At 52.7% G+C, this 17372-nt stretch overlaps 1 protein-coding gene and 1 pseudogene across 5 annotated transcripts in view; one reads left to right on the top strand and one right to left on the bottom strand.

Annotated features, from left to right (window-relative positions):
• LOC102268821 (phospholipid hydroperoxide glutathione peroxidase pseudogene) overlaps positions 1-12045 on the bottom strand; it is a 51605-nt pseudogene extending 39560 nt beyond the window's left edge.
• Positions 1-17035, top strand: part of SIL1 (SIL1 nucleotide exchange factor) — a 249871-nt gene extending 232836 nt beyond the window's left edge. For all 5 annotated transcript variants that reach the window (XM_070374420.1, XM_070374418.1, XM_005900164.2 and 2 more), the window contains exons 8-10: positions 12101-12197; positions 12628-12792; positions 16519-17035. In XM_070374420.1, the coding sequence (XP_070230521.1) occupies positions 12101-12197; positions 12628-12792; positions 16519-16875 (619 nt within the window). In that variant the 3' untranslated portion in view covers positions 16876-17035. The remainder of the gene's footprint in view (positions 1-12100; positions 12198-12627; positions 12793-16518) is intronic.
• The last annotated feature ends 337 nt before the right edge of the window (positions 17036-17372 follow it).

Below are 17372 nucleotides of genomic sequence, written 5' to 3'. Positions count from 1 at the left end.
GTTCACAAAGATCTTTCCAAATACCAATAATGCAAAATATTTGGGTGGTTCACTATATTGTTCATATTTAAACTGTCAGAAACCTTACATATCTAAGCAGAACCTCAGCAAACAAAGGATATTTTGGGGACTTGTTATGTATGTTGCACAGCAGAGAGATTTGTAGTCTATACGACTTCCAAATCCTGGAAATGAAGCATTTCAGTGTTGTCATTTTCTGCTATAGACCATCCCACGATCGTTGCCTTTCCTTTTACTATTGAGAGATGGCTCATTCATAAACATTTCTGCAGTTGTGTGGCAAAAACAAGATAGGCTTTGCTTAATTCCATTGGCTCTGATTGAGGAGATGAGGTGGTTGGGAGGAAAGGTGAGTGATTTCCCAGCACATATCTCAGAACTCTTGAGAGCAGAATTTAAGTAAGAAAATGCCTCCTGAGCCACTAAAGGTCTGTTGAGAAGGTGTATTGCCTGCACCTTGGAACAAGGATGGCCAGTGGTCTTCCTGGGGTGCTCATACCATGCCAGACCAACTTGTCTGCTCTTGTCAGCCTTTAGCACTTAGGGGAGCTGGTATAGACCCATCTCACACCCACTCTGGGTTCTCTAATAGACTTGATAAATCTCACTGTGAAAACTTCCCATATGATTAAGCCTAAATTTCCTTCTGTTTAACTTTGTTGATCCCACTTCCCTCAGACTGAGACAATTATGGGAGACATTTGTTGAATATTTATAGGGCCACAGATAATTTCCCTTTAGCTCTCTCTCTTCCATGTTCCCCACTCTGTGGCCTCCCTTTCAGTTTAGTTCAGTTGCTCAGTTGTGTCCGACTCTTTGCGACCCCATGAACCATAGCACACCAGGCCTCCCTGTCCATCACCAACTCCCAGAGTTTACCCAAACCCATGTCCATCAAGTCGGTGATGCCATCCAACCATCGCATCCTCTGTCATCCTCTTCTCCTCCTGCCCTCAATCTTTCCCAGCATCAGGGTCTTTTCAAATGAGTCAGCTCTTTGCATTAGGTGGCCAAAGTACTGGAGTTTCAGCTTCAACATCAGTCCTTCCAAAGAGCAGCCAGGACTGATTTCCTTCAAGATGGACTGGTTGGATCTCTGTGCAGTCTAAGGGACTCTCAAGAGTCTTCTCCAATACCACACAGTTCAAAAGCATCAATTCTTCGGCACTCAGCTTTCTTTATAGTCCAACTCTCACATCCATACGTGACTACTGGAAAAACCATAGACTTGACTAGATGGACCTTTGTTGGCAAAGTAATGTCTCTGCTTTTGAATATGCCATCTAGGTTGGTCATAACTTTCCTTCCAAGGAGTAAGAATCTTTTAATTTCATGGCTGCAATCACCATCTGCAGTGATTTTGGAGTCCAGAAAAATAAAGTCAGCCACTGTTTCCCCATCTATTTGCCATGAAGTGATGGGACTGGATACCATGATCTTCGTTTTCTGAATGTTGAGTTTTAAGCCAACTTTTTCACTCTCCTCTTTGACTTTCATCAAGAGGCTCTTTAGTTCTTCTTCACTTTCTGCCATAAGGGTGGTGTCATCTGCATATCTGAGGTCATTGATATTTCTCCTGGCAATCTTGATTCCAGCTTGTGCTTCTTCCAGTCCAGCGTTTCTCCGGATGTACTCTGCATATAAGTTAAATAAGCAGGGCCTCCCTTTAGCCGGTTCTAATTAGCTTCTTTGATCCTTCCTCCCTGTTTCTCCTCTAGTTTGTTAATTACACTTCTCCCCCATGAATTCTTCCTGTACTGGCCTTGTCTGTCTAGCCGGAGGAGCTGGGAATGAGAATCCAAGGCTCCTCAGTGGGAGGTATTACCTTCTTCTTTGTCCTGTACCACAGGTAGCCCCTCCCACTTCTGAGAAGCCTGAAAATCCAGGCACTCTGCCTTTCTTAGCAGAAAGGTAAGAACAGTAATTTTCATTAAAGTACAATATATCATGATTAAAACTGTTATTTGAATGCTTGGTATTTGCCAGGAAGTGTGCTAATCTCTTTATATATTATCATACTTCATACCCACAGCAATCTCATGAGATAAATATTACTAATTCCTATTTTATAGATGAAGAAACTGAGGTCTGAAGAGGTTTAGTAACATGTTGCAACCACACAGTTTGACAGTGCTGGAACTAGAACTTGAACTTGGGTCTCTCTGACTCCAGAGCAGCTTTTACTCAGTATTTGCTTTTTGAGTTTGAGCTTTTTGATAAGACGAAAGTCCAGATCACTGGCTCTTAGATCACCAAAAAACATGCTGGGATGTCAGCTATTTACCCTTAGAGTGGGAGAGGGTTTTTGCATTGAGATAATAAAACTTGGTGCAGAAGCAAGTTGGTGTGGTGCTATGGGTCTTTATATATCTGGACCCTTGGAAATACCTCCTCCTGCAAAAAACAAGAATCTCATCAATTTTTGAATTGCTTTAATTCTTAACTCACTTTTCTGATAGTTTTATCCCTCAGAAGGTTGAGAAAAACGGCTTCACTGAAATGGTATTCTGAGCATCATGAATGATTTGTTTGGTGAAGTGAAGGTGTTGGAAACTTTAGTACAAAGTGGCCATGTTCAGAGAAACCAAGGGAAATACAGAACTCTGAGTTTGAGGGAAAGCAGATTTTAGAAGGTCCAAGGAAATGTAGATATATTTGGGCAAGGGCTTTGAAGGGAAGGCTGACTCATAGTCTGAACAATGAAATGTGCTTAGTGCAGTCACAAGTGATTACTGCAAGGAACAGAGAGGAGACACCTATTCAGACCAATAAGGCCACTTGGGGAGTTGTTAGTGTTGCGCTTTGTCTGAGAGATGATAAAGGGGCCTGTAACCAGGAACAAACAGAACGAAAGGTGTAGATCTCCGGGAGCACTGTCAGGACTGGGTGCTGAGAGCACAGGACCTGCTGAGCCGTTGGTGTTCAGAGTGAGGAAGCAGGGAGGACACTGGGCCGCCTGCCCAGCCAGGAGACTCGGTGTCGCAGGTGGCAGAGGGCTCGTTGCCGTCCTTCTGTTTTACCTCTTCACTTCTCTTTAAGGAGGATGGCCCTCCTGTCAGAAAGAGTAAAGCAAACATGGTTAGGAAGAACCTGAGGAAGGAGGGAGAAGAGCCACTGGCTTCTTAAAATTAATTAAGGTCTGAAAAATCAAATGAAAGCTCATGGATATCATCATGAGACTGTGCACATATGGATGTTTAAGCATCACTAGAGAGGAGTAAGCAGACATGGTAACTGTTTTGCTTTTCAGAATAACAGGGCAAGTTTTGAGCCCTCATTTATGAGCATTTCTAAAGAGAGATGATCTCTTGGAGTTAGTGTGGGTTCCATGAAAATAGACTGATTTAAGGCTTCATATCCCTTCCTTCCTCCTTCTCTTCCTTCTAAAATAGTACATTCATCTTACGTGTACCACTTGATGACTTTTTAAAAGTGAATATACCCATGTAACTACCACCTGAGTCAAGAAATGGAACTCTATCAGCACCCCAGAAGATTCCCATGCTGCCTCCTAACTCTGATGTCTTTTTTAGAAAAATTTACCAGCCTAGAAGTTAAGACTCAATGTTGTAGACAAAGAGGGAACCTGCATTTCAGAAGTGTTTGTCCAAACACATAGCAAAGTGACATTTTAAATTTTGCTGTTACTAAATTTTTTATTTTATAAATAACCCACATTCATTGTTTTGTGTTTTTTTAATCTTACCATGCAGGAACAAGTATATGGTGTCAGTCCACCACTACCATTTATAACTGGCTTTTTACCTGCTCTGCTTGTATTCAGGGCCATGTTGGGGAACCCTTGCCTCATCAGAGGGTGATAGGAACAGCCTTCAGGGATTCAACCTAGGTAGGCCCAATGTGGGTCAGTTTTGTGATACTACTACCAAAAACTTGGATATGGCCTTAGATTTTAGGAACAGATGGCCTTGGGGCAGAGGATTAATTATTTTAATTAAAAATTATTAGTGAATTCCAGAACTAATGGATGAAAGTTTGATGAGGAACAGGTTGTCTTCATATCTCAAAGAATCTCCCCGCAAAATACATGTCAATTTTGAAGGGACAAGTAGTATCTTTATAGTGGAGAAATCTGGCAGGTAGCACCGTGATGAAGTAATCAAAGTGAACCCAGCCACTCTTGAGCCTGAATGACGTCATGTGCTGCCTCATATGAGGCACTGAGAAAGATAAGACGTTGCTTTTGTGTCACTCCTGCCAACATGCACTACCTCAGTCTAACCAGGAAAACATATCAGCTTCAGGCTGAGGGACATTTTACAACTGGCCTGTGTACTTCCAAACTGTCACCATCATGAAAGAAGACAAAGACAGACCAAGGAAGGCTATCTCACAGTTAAAGGAGATGTGGAGACATGCTTCTCAATTCATAATGTAAGGCCTGGGTTGGACCTTGAACTAAAATTATTTTCCTAATAAAGGATATTTTGGAGACAGTTGGGAAAATCTGAATATCTGTAGATCATGCATCATGTTAATTTCCTCATTTTGATTACTGTGGTTATGTTCTTAGGAAATACTTGTTACATTTGGGGTAAAGGGGCTTCAGATCGCAGGAAAAATGTGTAAATATATATATAGAAAATGTGGTAAAATGGTAGTAATTTGTGACTCTTGATGGAAGTCTTTTTTCATTTTGCCCCTTTTCTGTTATTTTTCTGTATAATTTTCGATGGTATTGTAAAATTTTTATTTATTTGGCTGCACTAGGTTTTAGCCGAGGCAGGTGGGCTCTTCAGATGCGGCCTGTGGAATCTAGCTTCCTGACCAGGGATTGAACCCAGGCCCTCTGCACTGGGATCATGGACTCTTAGCCACTGGACTACCAGAGAAATCCCTCTATAGTAGTTTTTTAGTGCCCAGTCTGAAATGATTTGGACTTCCCAGGTGGCACTAGTGGTAAAAAAAAAAAAAAAAAACAAAACCCAGCAGCCAGTGCAGGAGACGAGAGGTGCAGGTTTGATACCTGGGTGGGGAAGATCCCCTGGAGGAGGGAATGGCAAGCCACTCCCATATTCTTGCCTGGGGAATCCCATGGACAGAGGAGCCTAGTGGGCTACAGTCCATGGGGTCTCAGAGTCAGACACAATTGAGCAACTTAGCTCCCACATCAGTTCAGTTCAGTCACTCAGTCGTGTCCGACTTTTTGCGACCCCATGAATCGCAGCACGCCAGGCCTCCCTGTCCATCACCAACTCCCGGAGTTCACTCAGACTCACGTCCATCGAGTCAGTGATGCCATCCAGCCATCTCATCCTCTGTCGTCCGCTTCTCCTCCTGCCCCCAATCCCTCCCAGCATCAGAGTCTTTTCCAATGAGTCAACTCTTCGCATGAGGTGGCCAAAGTACTGGAGTTTCAGCTTTAGCATCATTCCTTCCCAAGAAATCCCAGGGCTGATCTCCTTCAGAATGGACTGGTTGGATCTCCTTGCAGTCCAAGGGACCCTCAAGAGTCTTCTCCAACACCACAGTTCAAAAGCATCAATTCTTCGGCGCTCAGCTTTCTTCACAGTCCAACTCTCACATCCACTGCAAAAACCGTAGCCTTGACTAGATGGACTTTTGTTGGCAAAGTAATGTCTCTGCTTTTCAATATGCTGTCTAGGTTGGTCATAACTTTTCTTCCAAGGAGTAAGCGTCTTTTAATTTCATGGCTGTAGTCACCATCTGCAGTGATTTCGGAGCCCCCAAAAATAAAGTCTGACACTGTTTCCCCATCTATTTCCTATGAAGTGATGGGACCAGATTCCATGATCTTCGTTTTCTGAATGCTGAGTTTTAAGCCAACTTTTTCACTCTCCTCTTTCACCTTCATCAAGAGGCTTTTTAGTTCCTCTTCACTTTCTGCCATAAGGGTGGTGCTGCAATGATTTAAGGGTGGGGCAGGGAATGCCCCAGGGGACTGTGAGGCAGCGCTGTGAGCTCCCGGATGTCAAGAAGATTCCTCAGCGCCCCTTCCTCTGAGCCCCCTTTGTCTCTCCCAGGGTGGGCAGGTTGTCATTCTGTGTGTGTGTCTGGAAAGGTGTTCTGGAGATGCTCTTGTGAGCTGTATCGTTGTGGTGAACTGTGGGCATCCTACACTGGCTTCTGTGACTGGCAGCTGTTTGGGGACTGTATTTGAATGGGTCCTGTGACACTCCCTTCTTTTCTTCAATGTCCAGATGGAACTTCTAAGAGGCCCAGCATGGTTCCCACCACAGTTACATGGTTTGAAGCTCATTACAGGCTTCAGTGTCTTTATTTCTCCTGGCAGCTTCATTTTCATGTGGAAGAGTTGTATGTGTTTTTTTTTTTTTTTTTCCCTAAGTTGGTAACTGTCCGTGTCTTGATTGATTAATTGATTGCTTAACCACATGAATCCCTAGATGGTAGGCTAGTATACATCTTTAATGAGCCTGTTTCGGGAGTACACATCCTGCAAGTTCTTGTGTTCACAGGTGACCCAGGGCCACTCACTGTCTGAGGCTGTCAGAGAAAGGACCTTTCTTTCTCTGAGCATACACAGCGTCATCAGGCAGGATCACAAACGATTGAGCCTGAGGTTTCCCCCTTTCCCCACTGCACAGCATCTTCTCAGAGAGCATTTCAGAACAGTGACACCTTTGTCTTCTGTTATTAAGACAGAAGGAGTAATGATTGTCCTACCTAGAAATATTGCAGGGACTCATGAGAAAGCACATACCCTCTGTGTCCCCAGCATGCTGTGAACAGGCCTGACATCTCGGTTTGGGCTGGGACTCTGGACCACACAGGCTCTACGCCAGGGGTCTCACCTTAGAATCTCCTCAGCCCCCACTGAAGCCATCAACCCAGTCCGTATTTCCTGTTCTCTCCCTTTCTGTTTTTCTCCTTTTCCACTGATTCAGACTCCCTTTTTAGCCCTTACTGTTCTGATTCACCCATGAGCATGCTGGGTGAGCAGATTCTGTGCATTTCCTGTTTCTGGGCACACGCCCCCGCTGCCAGCAGTGCCTGCTCCACGGCCCCCGTGCATCGCAGAGGACCCCACAAGGTAGAGGGCCTGTGCTTGACTTACTGCTCTGCTCTCCCCATCTTGAAAGCCCTCAGTTTTGGAACAAGGGTGCCATGTTCCCTTGAACATTATGTAGCTGGGTCCTGAGTGCCCCGGAGGGAAGAGGCGCTGCCTGCCTCTAAAGTGAGCAGCGTTGTCCTGAGCCCCCGTGGCCAGGCCTGGCTGCCCACCCTGAGATCAGCTCCACCACCCCTCAACACCCCCTGACACTTGCTCAGCCTGGTTAGCTAAAACATGACCTCTGACCCTTGGCAGGTTCCCACATCAGTCACCCCAACCCAAATTATTTGGTTTCTGCAAATGCAGTCTTTTTCCGTTTCTGCAGTGCCCCCTTCCCCCAACGCCAAGATTTACCGAGGAGCAGCTGCTACTGTCCCTCTGCACTCAGACAGCTGACTCGCCTGCTGATTGTGAACATCCCAGTAATCCAAGTGCTAATGGTGTTTATTCAGCCCAGCCGGCTTAGCCCTGAACAAGGTTTATTCTCATTTATCTCATGGGAGACGAGCTACGTCCTTAATATCCTTCTGTTGACTTTGAGCACACCAGCGCCACTGATGTTGCTGAGAGACATGCCAGGCCCCTGCCCTTTTACTCACTCAAAGCCTCAGTTGTCAGGACACCCATCGTCTGGCCGGCAAGACACCCTCACCCCCATGCCTGCCCCCAGGCTCTGTGGCTGCGGCTCTGATCCTGAGTCTGTGGACTGGGAGGAGCTGAGACCAGCATACGTGTGCCTGGGCCTCTGGGCTGAGGAGAAGCTGTGTTCTCGAGGATATGGTCTGGCCGCAAAACGTGTACAGCAGACGCACTGATTGTAATCTCCCAGTCACAGTGTATTGGCTAGCATTTTGGTGCTCACTGGCTTTTCTGTCTTTAACTCAAGGTAGTTTTAGCTCTGTCTCCCAGGTGAAGACTCTGAAGCAAAGGGACTCACCCAAGGCTATCAGGCATTGTTGACAGGATTCTCGCTGAGTAATCTCCGGGCCCTGCCCCTTGCACATGCTATAGACCTCACTCTGCTCTGTGTGGGGCACTTCTTCCCCCAAAACATAGCAGAGAGCATTCAGAGCCCAAGGCTGAGGTCTCGGGGAGAGGTTCTCTGAGAGCAGGTTGGTGTCAGCCCTTCCAGGGCTGACTGCTCAAGAGAAGCCCTTTTCCACTGTCCCTGATGGATGGACTGAGTGACATCTAGAAATACGAGATTGGTCTTTTCCACCCTCCGGCTGTGTTTCCTCAGCCCCTTGACTGGACAGCACTAGAAGGCTGTTTTCAGAAGGGTTTTGTATGGAGTCTCTGGCATGTCCATGGAACCACTGAAGCCCTGAGCCCTGGGTAGGGCCTAGAGTTATGTGGGTTCTCTCATTCAAGCTGGTCAAGGTGTAGGCCCAGGGCTGCCAAGGCCACACTCGGCCACAGGCCCACATTTGGCCAATGGTCCTACTCTACTCATGCAGGTCTTCAGGACTGTGCTGCAGGTGGGAAAGAGTAGACTGAATACCTCATGAAAGTGATTCTGTCAAGTGGCAGGAGGCCCGAGGCTTTCCCTTTTTCTCACTGGTGTACTTCTGTGTTTGAGCTCTATTCTTTCCTACTGTGGATGGGCTTTCCTCCATTTAAAGGGGTCGGGACGAACCTGGCTGCTCTTGGCTGTAGGTACCCCTGGTTTGCAGCACACTGTCTGCCTTGTGGAGAAGAAACTTCTGTGTCCTGACTCCAGAATCAAAGACTGAAGGGCTCTGATGGCCCATCCTCAGCAGCCCACTGAGGGCCTGGTGAAGGGGGAACATGATGAAGCAGTGCTGGGCCGCAGGCCCTTACCCATCAGGACCACAGGGAGTGGGAGAGTCAGTCACAGGAGGAAGGGAAGAAAGGATTTCAGAGCCTGGTGAGGAGAAAGGATGCTGGGCAGATACACACAGCGCACCACAGCGCCAGCCTGACCTGCGAGGGGTGGGCTGGCCTGCCTCAGAGTGTCCCTCCAGGTCCTCTCCCACCCCAGGTCACTGTCCTGACACGGGCCCTCCTCCTGGGCCCTCTGTCTCGTCTGTGTGCCCTGGAGGCACGTTTCCAACTCCCCAATTTGCCTTGCAAGTGTCGAGGAAAGAGAAGCAGGAGCAAGTTCCACTTACTGGGCAGGTTATGGGTCCTGTGTCTCCCCTGCTCGGTCAAAGCCTGACCTGCCTTTGTGTCAGGGGTCAGCTGCACCTCTCAGCCCCATTCTCGATGGTTCTTCAGGGCAGCCTCCACTGAATGGTCTCCTAGCCTCTCTGGACGTGCTCATGTTGTTCCCCGAGCACATGCTGGTCTTCTGGTCCACAGACCGTCTTCCCCACCTGACCTCCCAGTCTCCAGCAGTCTTGCTTCTTTCGGGCAGCCTTGCTGGCTCTTCCAGACCAGACTTTCCTATTCTTTCTCTGAAGCCCCACAGACCCCAAATGATCAGAGCCACCTGGCAAGGCCTAAAGCTACGTAGCCATTCACTTATTCGCTGTGCAGCCTGTAAGTGGAATATGGTGGTGTGGCGTCTCTCCTGCGTGTGGAGCCTGGCTTGTCAGTGTGGAGCAGCAGAAAAGAGGCTGAGTGTCCGCGAGGATCTGTTCTGCACGTGGGGCATCTCTGAGCAACTAACTGCCTGGCCTGTGCCTTCCTCTAGATCTTCCCTGGCACAGTGCTGTGCGGCCCTTTCTACCCCACATCAGGCTTCTGTGGACAGAAATACTGGGAAGCCATGTCTCTTCTTAGCTTTGGGCATTCTTTGTTTACTCCCACTGGCTTATTCTTCCTCTGGAGGATCCTAGGGATTTGCCCACAGACTACGTGCCCACCCCTTGGCCGCTGGTAGTCTGTTTTTTACTGTTTGTGCTTTGGTTCCCTCTGGGGTTTGGGTCTTCTCTCCCCTTCTACCAGCTGAGACCTGGGTGGGCAGAGACCAGTCTTCTTCGTGTCTCTCCCCTCCCCCAGCACTGCCCAGGCTGGTGACAGGGAGGCGCTCCAGGGCCGCTCAGGCTGGGCTTCCCTGGGGGCCCCTCTGCTCCTGAGCTGTGTTGCCTCTCTGGGTCTTGTTCTCAGCAGATCTGTAGACGAGAACAAGGTTTCACATGCCATCTTTGAAGGAGCTTGTCTGTGCCGCTCTGGGGCCCACTGGGGACGGGGCTCCTCTGTGCTGTTCCCTGAGGCCGATGCGATGTTGGGCCTCCTAGCCCCCTCTTCCTTGGGAGACTGCATCTGACGTTTGTATGAATTTTCTCAGCGTGGTTGACTTCTTTTCCTAGACCCTGCCTGTTGCGGGTGAGCGTTCCTCAGACACATGATGGCAGAGACAGCCCTAATTAGCTCACCCTTTGATGAAGCAGCTGCCTGTCTCAAGTTGGGGGAGCAGGGGGTAGGGGAGAGGCTCAGTGCCAGACTCCCGGCATCAGCGCCCACCTGCCTGTCTGGAGAGGAGCTGTCAGCCTTCCTCCCCGGGGACCCCAGCCCTCTTCTCCAGACGGCTGTTCAGACATGAGTGAAGTTGCAGTGGGAGAGGCCGACACCCACCCTCATGTCCTTTCTGCAGAGGAGATGCAGCGGGGTGCGGGCTTCTCCCATTTTACAGCAGGAAAATTGGCCCTGTGCGCTCGGTCTGCACCAAGCTTTGAGGCTGCCGCCTGGCAGGAGTAGAGGGTGGGCTGTCAGGCACTCACTGGGCCCCGTGACCGTACTGTCCGGCCAGGGCCTCTCCTCTGAGCCCCCTGCTCTCTCTTCTTGTCCGCCTCCCCTTTCTCTGGGTTTTGGACCAGGAATCGTCTCTGTGATTTGTCTGTATCTTGAGCATCCTGCCTTATTCTCCCCATGCTGTGAGGGCCCCCTGCCGAGGTGGGGGTTTGGAGAAACAGGTGCTTTTTGGGTTTCCAGTCTACTTTTTGGTGGCCAGAGCCCGGAAGACAGTGGGGGCCGCCTGTGTGCTTGCGTCTCACCTCGGGGCCAGCCCCTACTCCATCCCCTTGCTGCTGGTCTCTGGCTTTCACTTGCCTGCCACCTTTCCCAAGACCTTATAAGCTGCTGGTGAAAGCATCTCAGTCTTCCTCGAGGGCCTGACTACACAGGCCCCTGCACTTGGCTCTCAACCATAATTCATCACCAGTTTGGTCTTAGAAAGCAAATGATTCCCAGCATGTCCCTGTCTGGCACCCTGCCCCAGGGGAGGTCTCACCCTTCAGGCGCCCATCCTTTCATCCGGGAGGGCTTTGCCTGAAATGTTTGTTTGAAGCTCATCCTCACTCTTTTCTCCAGGCCTGGAGTCCCAGGGGCAGCCCTGGGTTTGGAGTGTTGCGTTGCTGCCCGTTTGCTGCTTGATGCAGTCACGGTTGTCCACGTGTCAGCTCCCTCCCCACTGTTGCTGGGGCCTTCGCCTTGGCAGAGCCTGCACTGGGCTGCAGGGACAGGCACAGAGTGGAGAGAGCAGCAGGGGCAGCTGGGTTGGTCCTGTGTCGGGATCTCCCCAGGACCAGAGGCTCCCTGGATGCTGTTCTCTCTGCCTGCCTTCCTCCCCATGCTCTGTCTGTGTGCGCCACCCGGGAGGGGAGGGGGCGGAAGACACCTTGCAGCTCCACACCCCTTTAGTGTTTCCCCAGAGCGTGATGCTCCTGGGATCCTGGAGGCAGCGGGGGAGCAGGTATGGCTGCCTCAAGGAGCGTGGAGGAAGGCTTTCCATTGGAGGGACCCTGAAGGAGCACGTTGAGCACAGTGGGATCTTAAAATGGGACTTCCATCCCCAGATCACGCCAGCCTGTTGGCTGATGTGGAGTGGACGCTGGCCTGGGGCCCTGGGCCCTGTCGCCTGGGCTGTGGCCACTGTACCCAGATGGACCTCGTCATTTTGTTTTGTTTGCCCAGCTAAGTCCTAGCCTGTCCAGAGTGGGAACCCCTCTTTGTTCTTCACCAGGGATGGCCGCTGTGGCAGCAGCCCCCTTACCTGGGCTGGGCATGCCCCCAAGTTGGTGAGTAGGTGCAAAATCATGCTCTCTTGTTCTTCCCCCACAGCAACCCAAAGGTCCAGGTGGAGGCCATTGAGGGGGGAGCCCTGCAGAAACTGCTGGTCATTCTGGCCACGGAGCAGCCTCTCACTACAAAGAAGAAGGTGTGTTTCTGCCCTTTTTTCTTGTTCAGACCTCAGCACACCTGTGAAACCTAGAAGGCGAGGAGGGTCCCTCTCCAGACTGTACTTGTAACCCTTGGGGGCCTGAGTGGTCATCCCTGGGTGGCATGGCGGGGAGGGCCTCTCTCTGAAGCAACCAGGCAGCCTGTGAGGCATCTTAGGCCTGGGTTCAGCTCCCAGGTTCAGAACCCCAGCTCCTGCCCTGGGCCTCTGTTTGTCCACTGGGTGATGTTGAAGGTGTCTGATGTCTGTCCTCTCTCAGCCTTGGGTCCTGGGGTGCAGCTAATCCCAAGGGTGGCGGGTGGAGCCAGAGAGAAGGGGGCTGGGCTGGGATACTTGGGGCTCCTCCAGGTGCCTGCCCCAGGGCCTGGTTTCTGTAGCGCCTCACCCATCAGGGTCTGTTTCTCCCCAGGCCCTGTTCGCCCTGTGCTCCTTGTTACGACACTTCCCCTATGCCCAGCAGCAGTTCCTGAAGCTGGGGGGGCTGCAGGTGCTGAGGAGTCTGGTCCAGGAGAAGGGCATGGAGGTGCTGGCCGTGCGTGTGGTCACCCTGCTCTATGACCTGGTCACCGAGAAGGTGAGTACTCAGGGCCCGGCCACCCCTGCCCTCTGCTTTGTGTGTGCTTCTGGTCATTGGACCTCCTCCTCCCCCAGTATCTTCCGTCCGTCCCTCCATCCTCATAGCAGAGTGACCTGAGCAAATGTGCCAGCCTGGAGCTGGGCAGCTATGCTTTGGAGCCCAGGACTTCTGAGATGTCAGGGCAGAAGTCCTGTGGGAGGTGACTGCTGAGCTCACACCTGAGAGCTGCACGGAGTGGGAGGGAGGAGGGGACGCTGGCAGTGGTCAGGGCCAGGTGTGCAGGCATAGGGGTCAGTATGACCGAAGGCCCGAACAGCCAGGATCAGCCCTCCATGGAATGAAAGGTCATGTGTGGTGAAGCGTAGGGTGGGGGCAACCAGGAGCAGGTGGGGTGGAGCAGCTTGTGTCTGGAGCCACCACAGCAGCCAGGAGACCGAGGAGCTGGGCTGGAATAACGCTGAACCTGAAGATTCTGGAAACCTGAAGCTGCCTCCTCTGGTTTGAGAGCTTTGGCTCTGGGCCGGGCTCAGACTAGCTGCCATCAAGGGCCCCAGGGGCTTGCTGCCTGCAAGAAGACTTGGTGCCCAGCCTACTTTGGTCTTTGTGAGCTTGGAAAGTGTCTTAATTAAGGAGAGGGTAAAACCAGCCAGGCCTGATTTCTTAGTTCAGCTGCTGCAGAGAGCTCTGGCAGGGTTTTCTCTGTTGCCTCTCGGGGGCCACACTCTCCCCACAGCTGACTCGGATTAGGGGAGCAGGGCTGGGCAGCCGCGGGGACCATGCTGGAGACAGAGGGCCTGCCCCTTCCTCACCGCGCCTCCCGGCTCTGTGCACCCCTCTCCCAGGCCTCAGGCTGGATCAGGGTTGTCTGTTGCTGCTTTTCTCTCCACCTCTTGGCTTTTGTTTGTGTGCACTCGCCTCTTTTCCTGTCTCATCTCTCAGGCTGTCCCTCTCCCTCTCTCTCCCCTCCCCCTCTCTCTTCCTTCACCCCTCCAGGCTGCAGAAACCTGATTTCTCAGAACAGCAGGCAGCCATGTGGTGCTCACATCCAGTTAATAAGGCCTGGGCACAGTTGACGTCCTGGGAACAGGCCAGCAAGCCTGGGGAAGGATGTGTGCATTGGTTGGCATTTCCCGGGAGAACCCTGTCACTTTCCCCTGGTGTCCTGGGTGTCTTTGCTGCCCCCAGCCCTGGCACAGGGCACTGTGACTGCCTCATCCCAGGGGAGCCGCCTCTGGCAGTCTGACCAAGGCTCTCTGAGTCAGCTGGCCCAGGAGCCAGACTGGAGGCTTTGGGGTGCCATGAGGATCAGGGAGGGCCTGGCGTTTCTCTGCAAACAGCACGAAGACAGCCGTCTGTCTGCAGGAGGAAGATGGTGGAGGGGTTTCAGCTGGAGCAATAGAACAGATGGCAGGTGTGCTCTACGTGTAAGGCCATCAGGGCGTCTTGTTCTGTGGTTTCTCAGAGAGAATACACTGGGGATAGGTACAGGGCTCCCAAAGGAAGAGGTGTGACAGGGTGGAGGGGTGCCATGCTCCCTGAGGGCATCTTTGGTGTGCAGAGGTAGTGGCTGGACTTCAGAATTCCCAGGACAGTGTGGACCCACCTCTCAGATTATCAGGCTCCTTGGTCCTTGCCCCTTCCATCGTATGCCAAACCCCAGGCATTTCTTCTTCTGTCCCTTGGCTCTGGGCAGGCCCTCTACTAAGAAACTGTGTCCTGACATCTGGGCTCCTGCAGAGCTGGGACGCCTACCTGTGGTTATGAACCCACATCTTCTTGTGCCTCCATGAAGCTGAAGGGCCCTTCCGCAAGTGTTGCCTGGGTGTCTGCCTGCCCCGTGCCGTGCCCGGCCCACAGTCCCTGCCCTCCTGGTGCTTCCAGGCAGACATTTACCAGAGACCCTCCTAGAGTGTGTGGGCCCTGGAGGCTTACCATCAGGGCCCTGACTCTTTGGGGCAGTCAGGAGAGTTGCTGAGTGAGATCTGAGGGTTGAGTCAGATTGACTGTGGAGTTGGTGCTGGGTGAGAGGGTGCCTGGAAGTGCGAGCTGCCCCTGCACAGGCCCTAGGGGAGGGTTAGTGTGACAGGTGCCGGAGTGAGGGCACCAGTGGGGAGGCGTCTGAGCGCCCGGGGGGCAGGGCCTGCAGCGCCTCCACGTCCCAGGGTGGGAGTCTATCTTTATGGTCAGAAATGCCCAGTGTGAAGGGTTTGGGGTGAGGTCTGGAGGGGGCAGGCTGGGCCCGGGAGGCAGGGGACTGAGAAGCACAGCGAGGAGCAGGGCCCCAGGGCACAGAGCTGGCAGGACTGGGGTGTTTTGCGGGTGGAGCTGGCGGGATGGGAGTAGGTTAGGAAACGACAGCCACATCCCTCTCAGCCTTTTCTGTGTCAGAAAGCTGACCGTCTCTGCTTCCCTGCTTCCTCTGCCGGCTCTGAGGAGCCCCAGAGCCATCAGGTGGTCTGCTGTGGGCCCTGAGCTTTTTCTGGGCTTTCTTCTTGCCTGCCCTGTCATGCATGCCCCATTCTCCCCTGGAGTTAGGGCAGCGAGTCCTTCTTTCTTCCTGAGAGTGCGTTTAGTGTGCCCACTGCTGCTCCTTCGTCTCCGCATACCTTCCTCTGATGGGTGAAGTGAGTTGGTAGACTCCTGGTGGCGTGCTGTGATCGTGCAGTGGTTAGTACTCTATGTAATGAAATGAGGTGGTAATCTGTCAGGTCTAAGGTGTTCCCTTCCCTGCCTCTGAATGCCTGCTAGGATTGGTTCCCACCACATTCTGTTGGAGCTGGGTTTCTGCACATCACCGACACAGGCCATGTGTGTAACTTCCTGCCCAGACTTCCCTTGGCGTAGAGGCCAGGGATGCCCAGGGCTCTGTGTTCTGTGCCCAGCCTGGCTCTCGTGCCCATCCACCGTAACAGCCTGCTGGGCTGCAAACATGAGATGGGCCCAGGCCTCCTGTCACAGCCCTCCATGTGTGCGAACCCTCCACCCTCGTCCCCTCAGACAACTCCCACAAGCCTCGCAAGACTCAGGGAAGTGCCAGCTTCCTCTCCCCACCATGCCCAACTCCTCTGAGGGAGTGGATCCGTGGTTGTGGTGGTGATGCCGCCGCTGGCACAGCTGACATTTGACGATGGTAAAGCTCACTTCGTTGGTGGGCTCCGTGTGCTGGGCACTGCGTGTTCGCTGTCCTGTTAAGTCCTCCCAACCATCCTGAAGGGGCTTAGTCGTCTCGTCCACTTGAGGGGTGGTGACAGTGAGTCCCAGGGAGGCTCAGTGCCGGCCCAAGGCCGTTTGGTCATTCAGCTGTCAGTGGTGGAGCAGGATTTGAGCCCAGACTGTCTGCCTCTGCCCCGCCCTGCTACACGAAATGCACCGTGACATGTAGGACCTGCTCCCCCAGATCCCGAGCTGCTTGAGGGCAGGGATCCTGTCTCCATCCTGGTTTCTCCAGCACCTGGCACACTGTAGTTTTTTTTTTTTTTTTTTTTGGATGAGTGGATGGATGGACAGATGGGTGGACATGTGGACGGGCTGGAGAGCATGTGTGGAGCTGTGAATCCAGCTGACCTTCCCCCTGAAGGGCCTTTGAGGCCCAAGGATCTGGACAGAGAAGGGACAGACTCGCGTCAGCCAAGCGCCTTCAAGTCTGAAGGGCGGAGCTGATGGCTCTCTGTCTGTTCTCTGTCCCGTGTCCCCCCACCCCCGCCCTGGCCATGCGGATGGCAGATGTTTGCGGAGGAGGATGCCGAGCTGACGTGGGACATGTCCCCCAAGAGGCTGCAGCAGTATCGCCAGGTGCACCTCCTGCCCAGCCTGCAGGAGCAGGGCTGGTGCGAGATCACCGCCCACCTCCTGGCGCTGCCAGAGCACGACGCCCGCGAGAAGGTGCTACAGACGCTGGGCGCCCTCCTGGCCACCTGCTGGGACCGCTTCCATCAGGACACACAGCTCCACAGGACACTGGGCACCCTGCAGGCTGAGTACCAGGCACTGGCCGCCCTGGAGCTCCAGGAGGGTGAGGACGAGGGTTACTTCCAGGAGCTCCTGGACTCCATCGACAGCTTGCTGACGGAGCTGAGATGAGGCTGCCCCTGACACCGGGACGCTACTTGTGAGACTGAGGGGCACCAGCTTGGGTGGGCTCCTCAGGGGGTACCAGGCAGGAGGGCGGGGCTTCCCTCCTGGGGCCTGGGCATCATCTGGGCAGTGCTGGCTTGGCCATTAAATGGAGGCGTGACGGCCAGTGTCTTGTTTGTGTCTGTGTGGTCTGGGCATAGCACTTTGGTGGTCACTGGGTGGCAGGCTGCTGAGGTGCCCTGGTGATGTGCTGGGTGGTCGCCTGGTAATGGGCCCTGTGGGAAGGATCCAGGCCCAGGAGTTAAGAGAATCCCAGCTGGACCCAGCTCTCTCCCACCAGTGGCTCTGTGACTTTGGGTGACACTTAGCTTCCTGGAGACTGTTTCCTCCTCTGTCAGAGGAGAAGGCCATTAAACGTGAGAAGACACACGGAAAGCACCACACCAGTGCCCAGCACTCGCGCTTGCCCCTCCTCACCCAGCTGTGCAGGGCAGTCTGCCCCT

This window comes from Bos mutus, chromosome 7, assembly GCF_027580195.1.
Source record: "Bos mutus isolate GX-2022 chromosome 7, NWIPB_WYAK_1.1, whole genome shotgun sequence".
Classification (NCBI taxonomy): Eukaryota; Metazoa; Chordata; class Mammalia; order Artiodactyla; family Bovidae; genus Bos; species Bos mutus.
The sequence above is the reverse complement of the archived record's forward strand: the minus strand, read 5'-3'. Positions and strand labels throughout refer to the sequence as shown.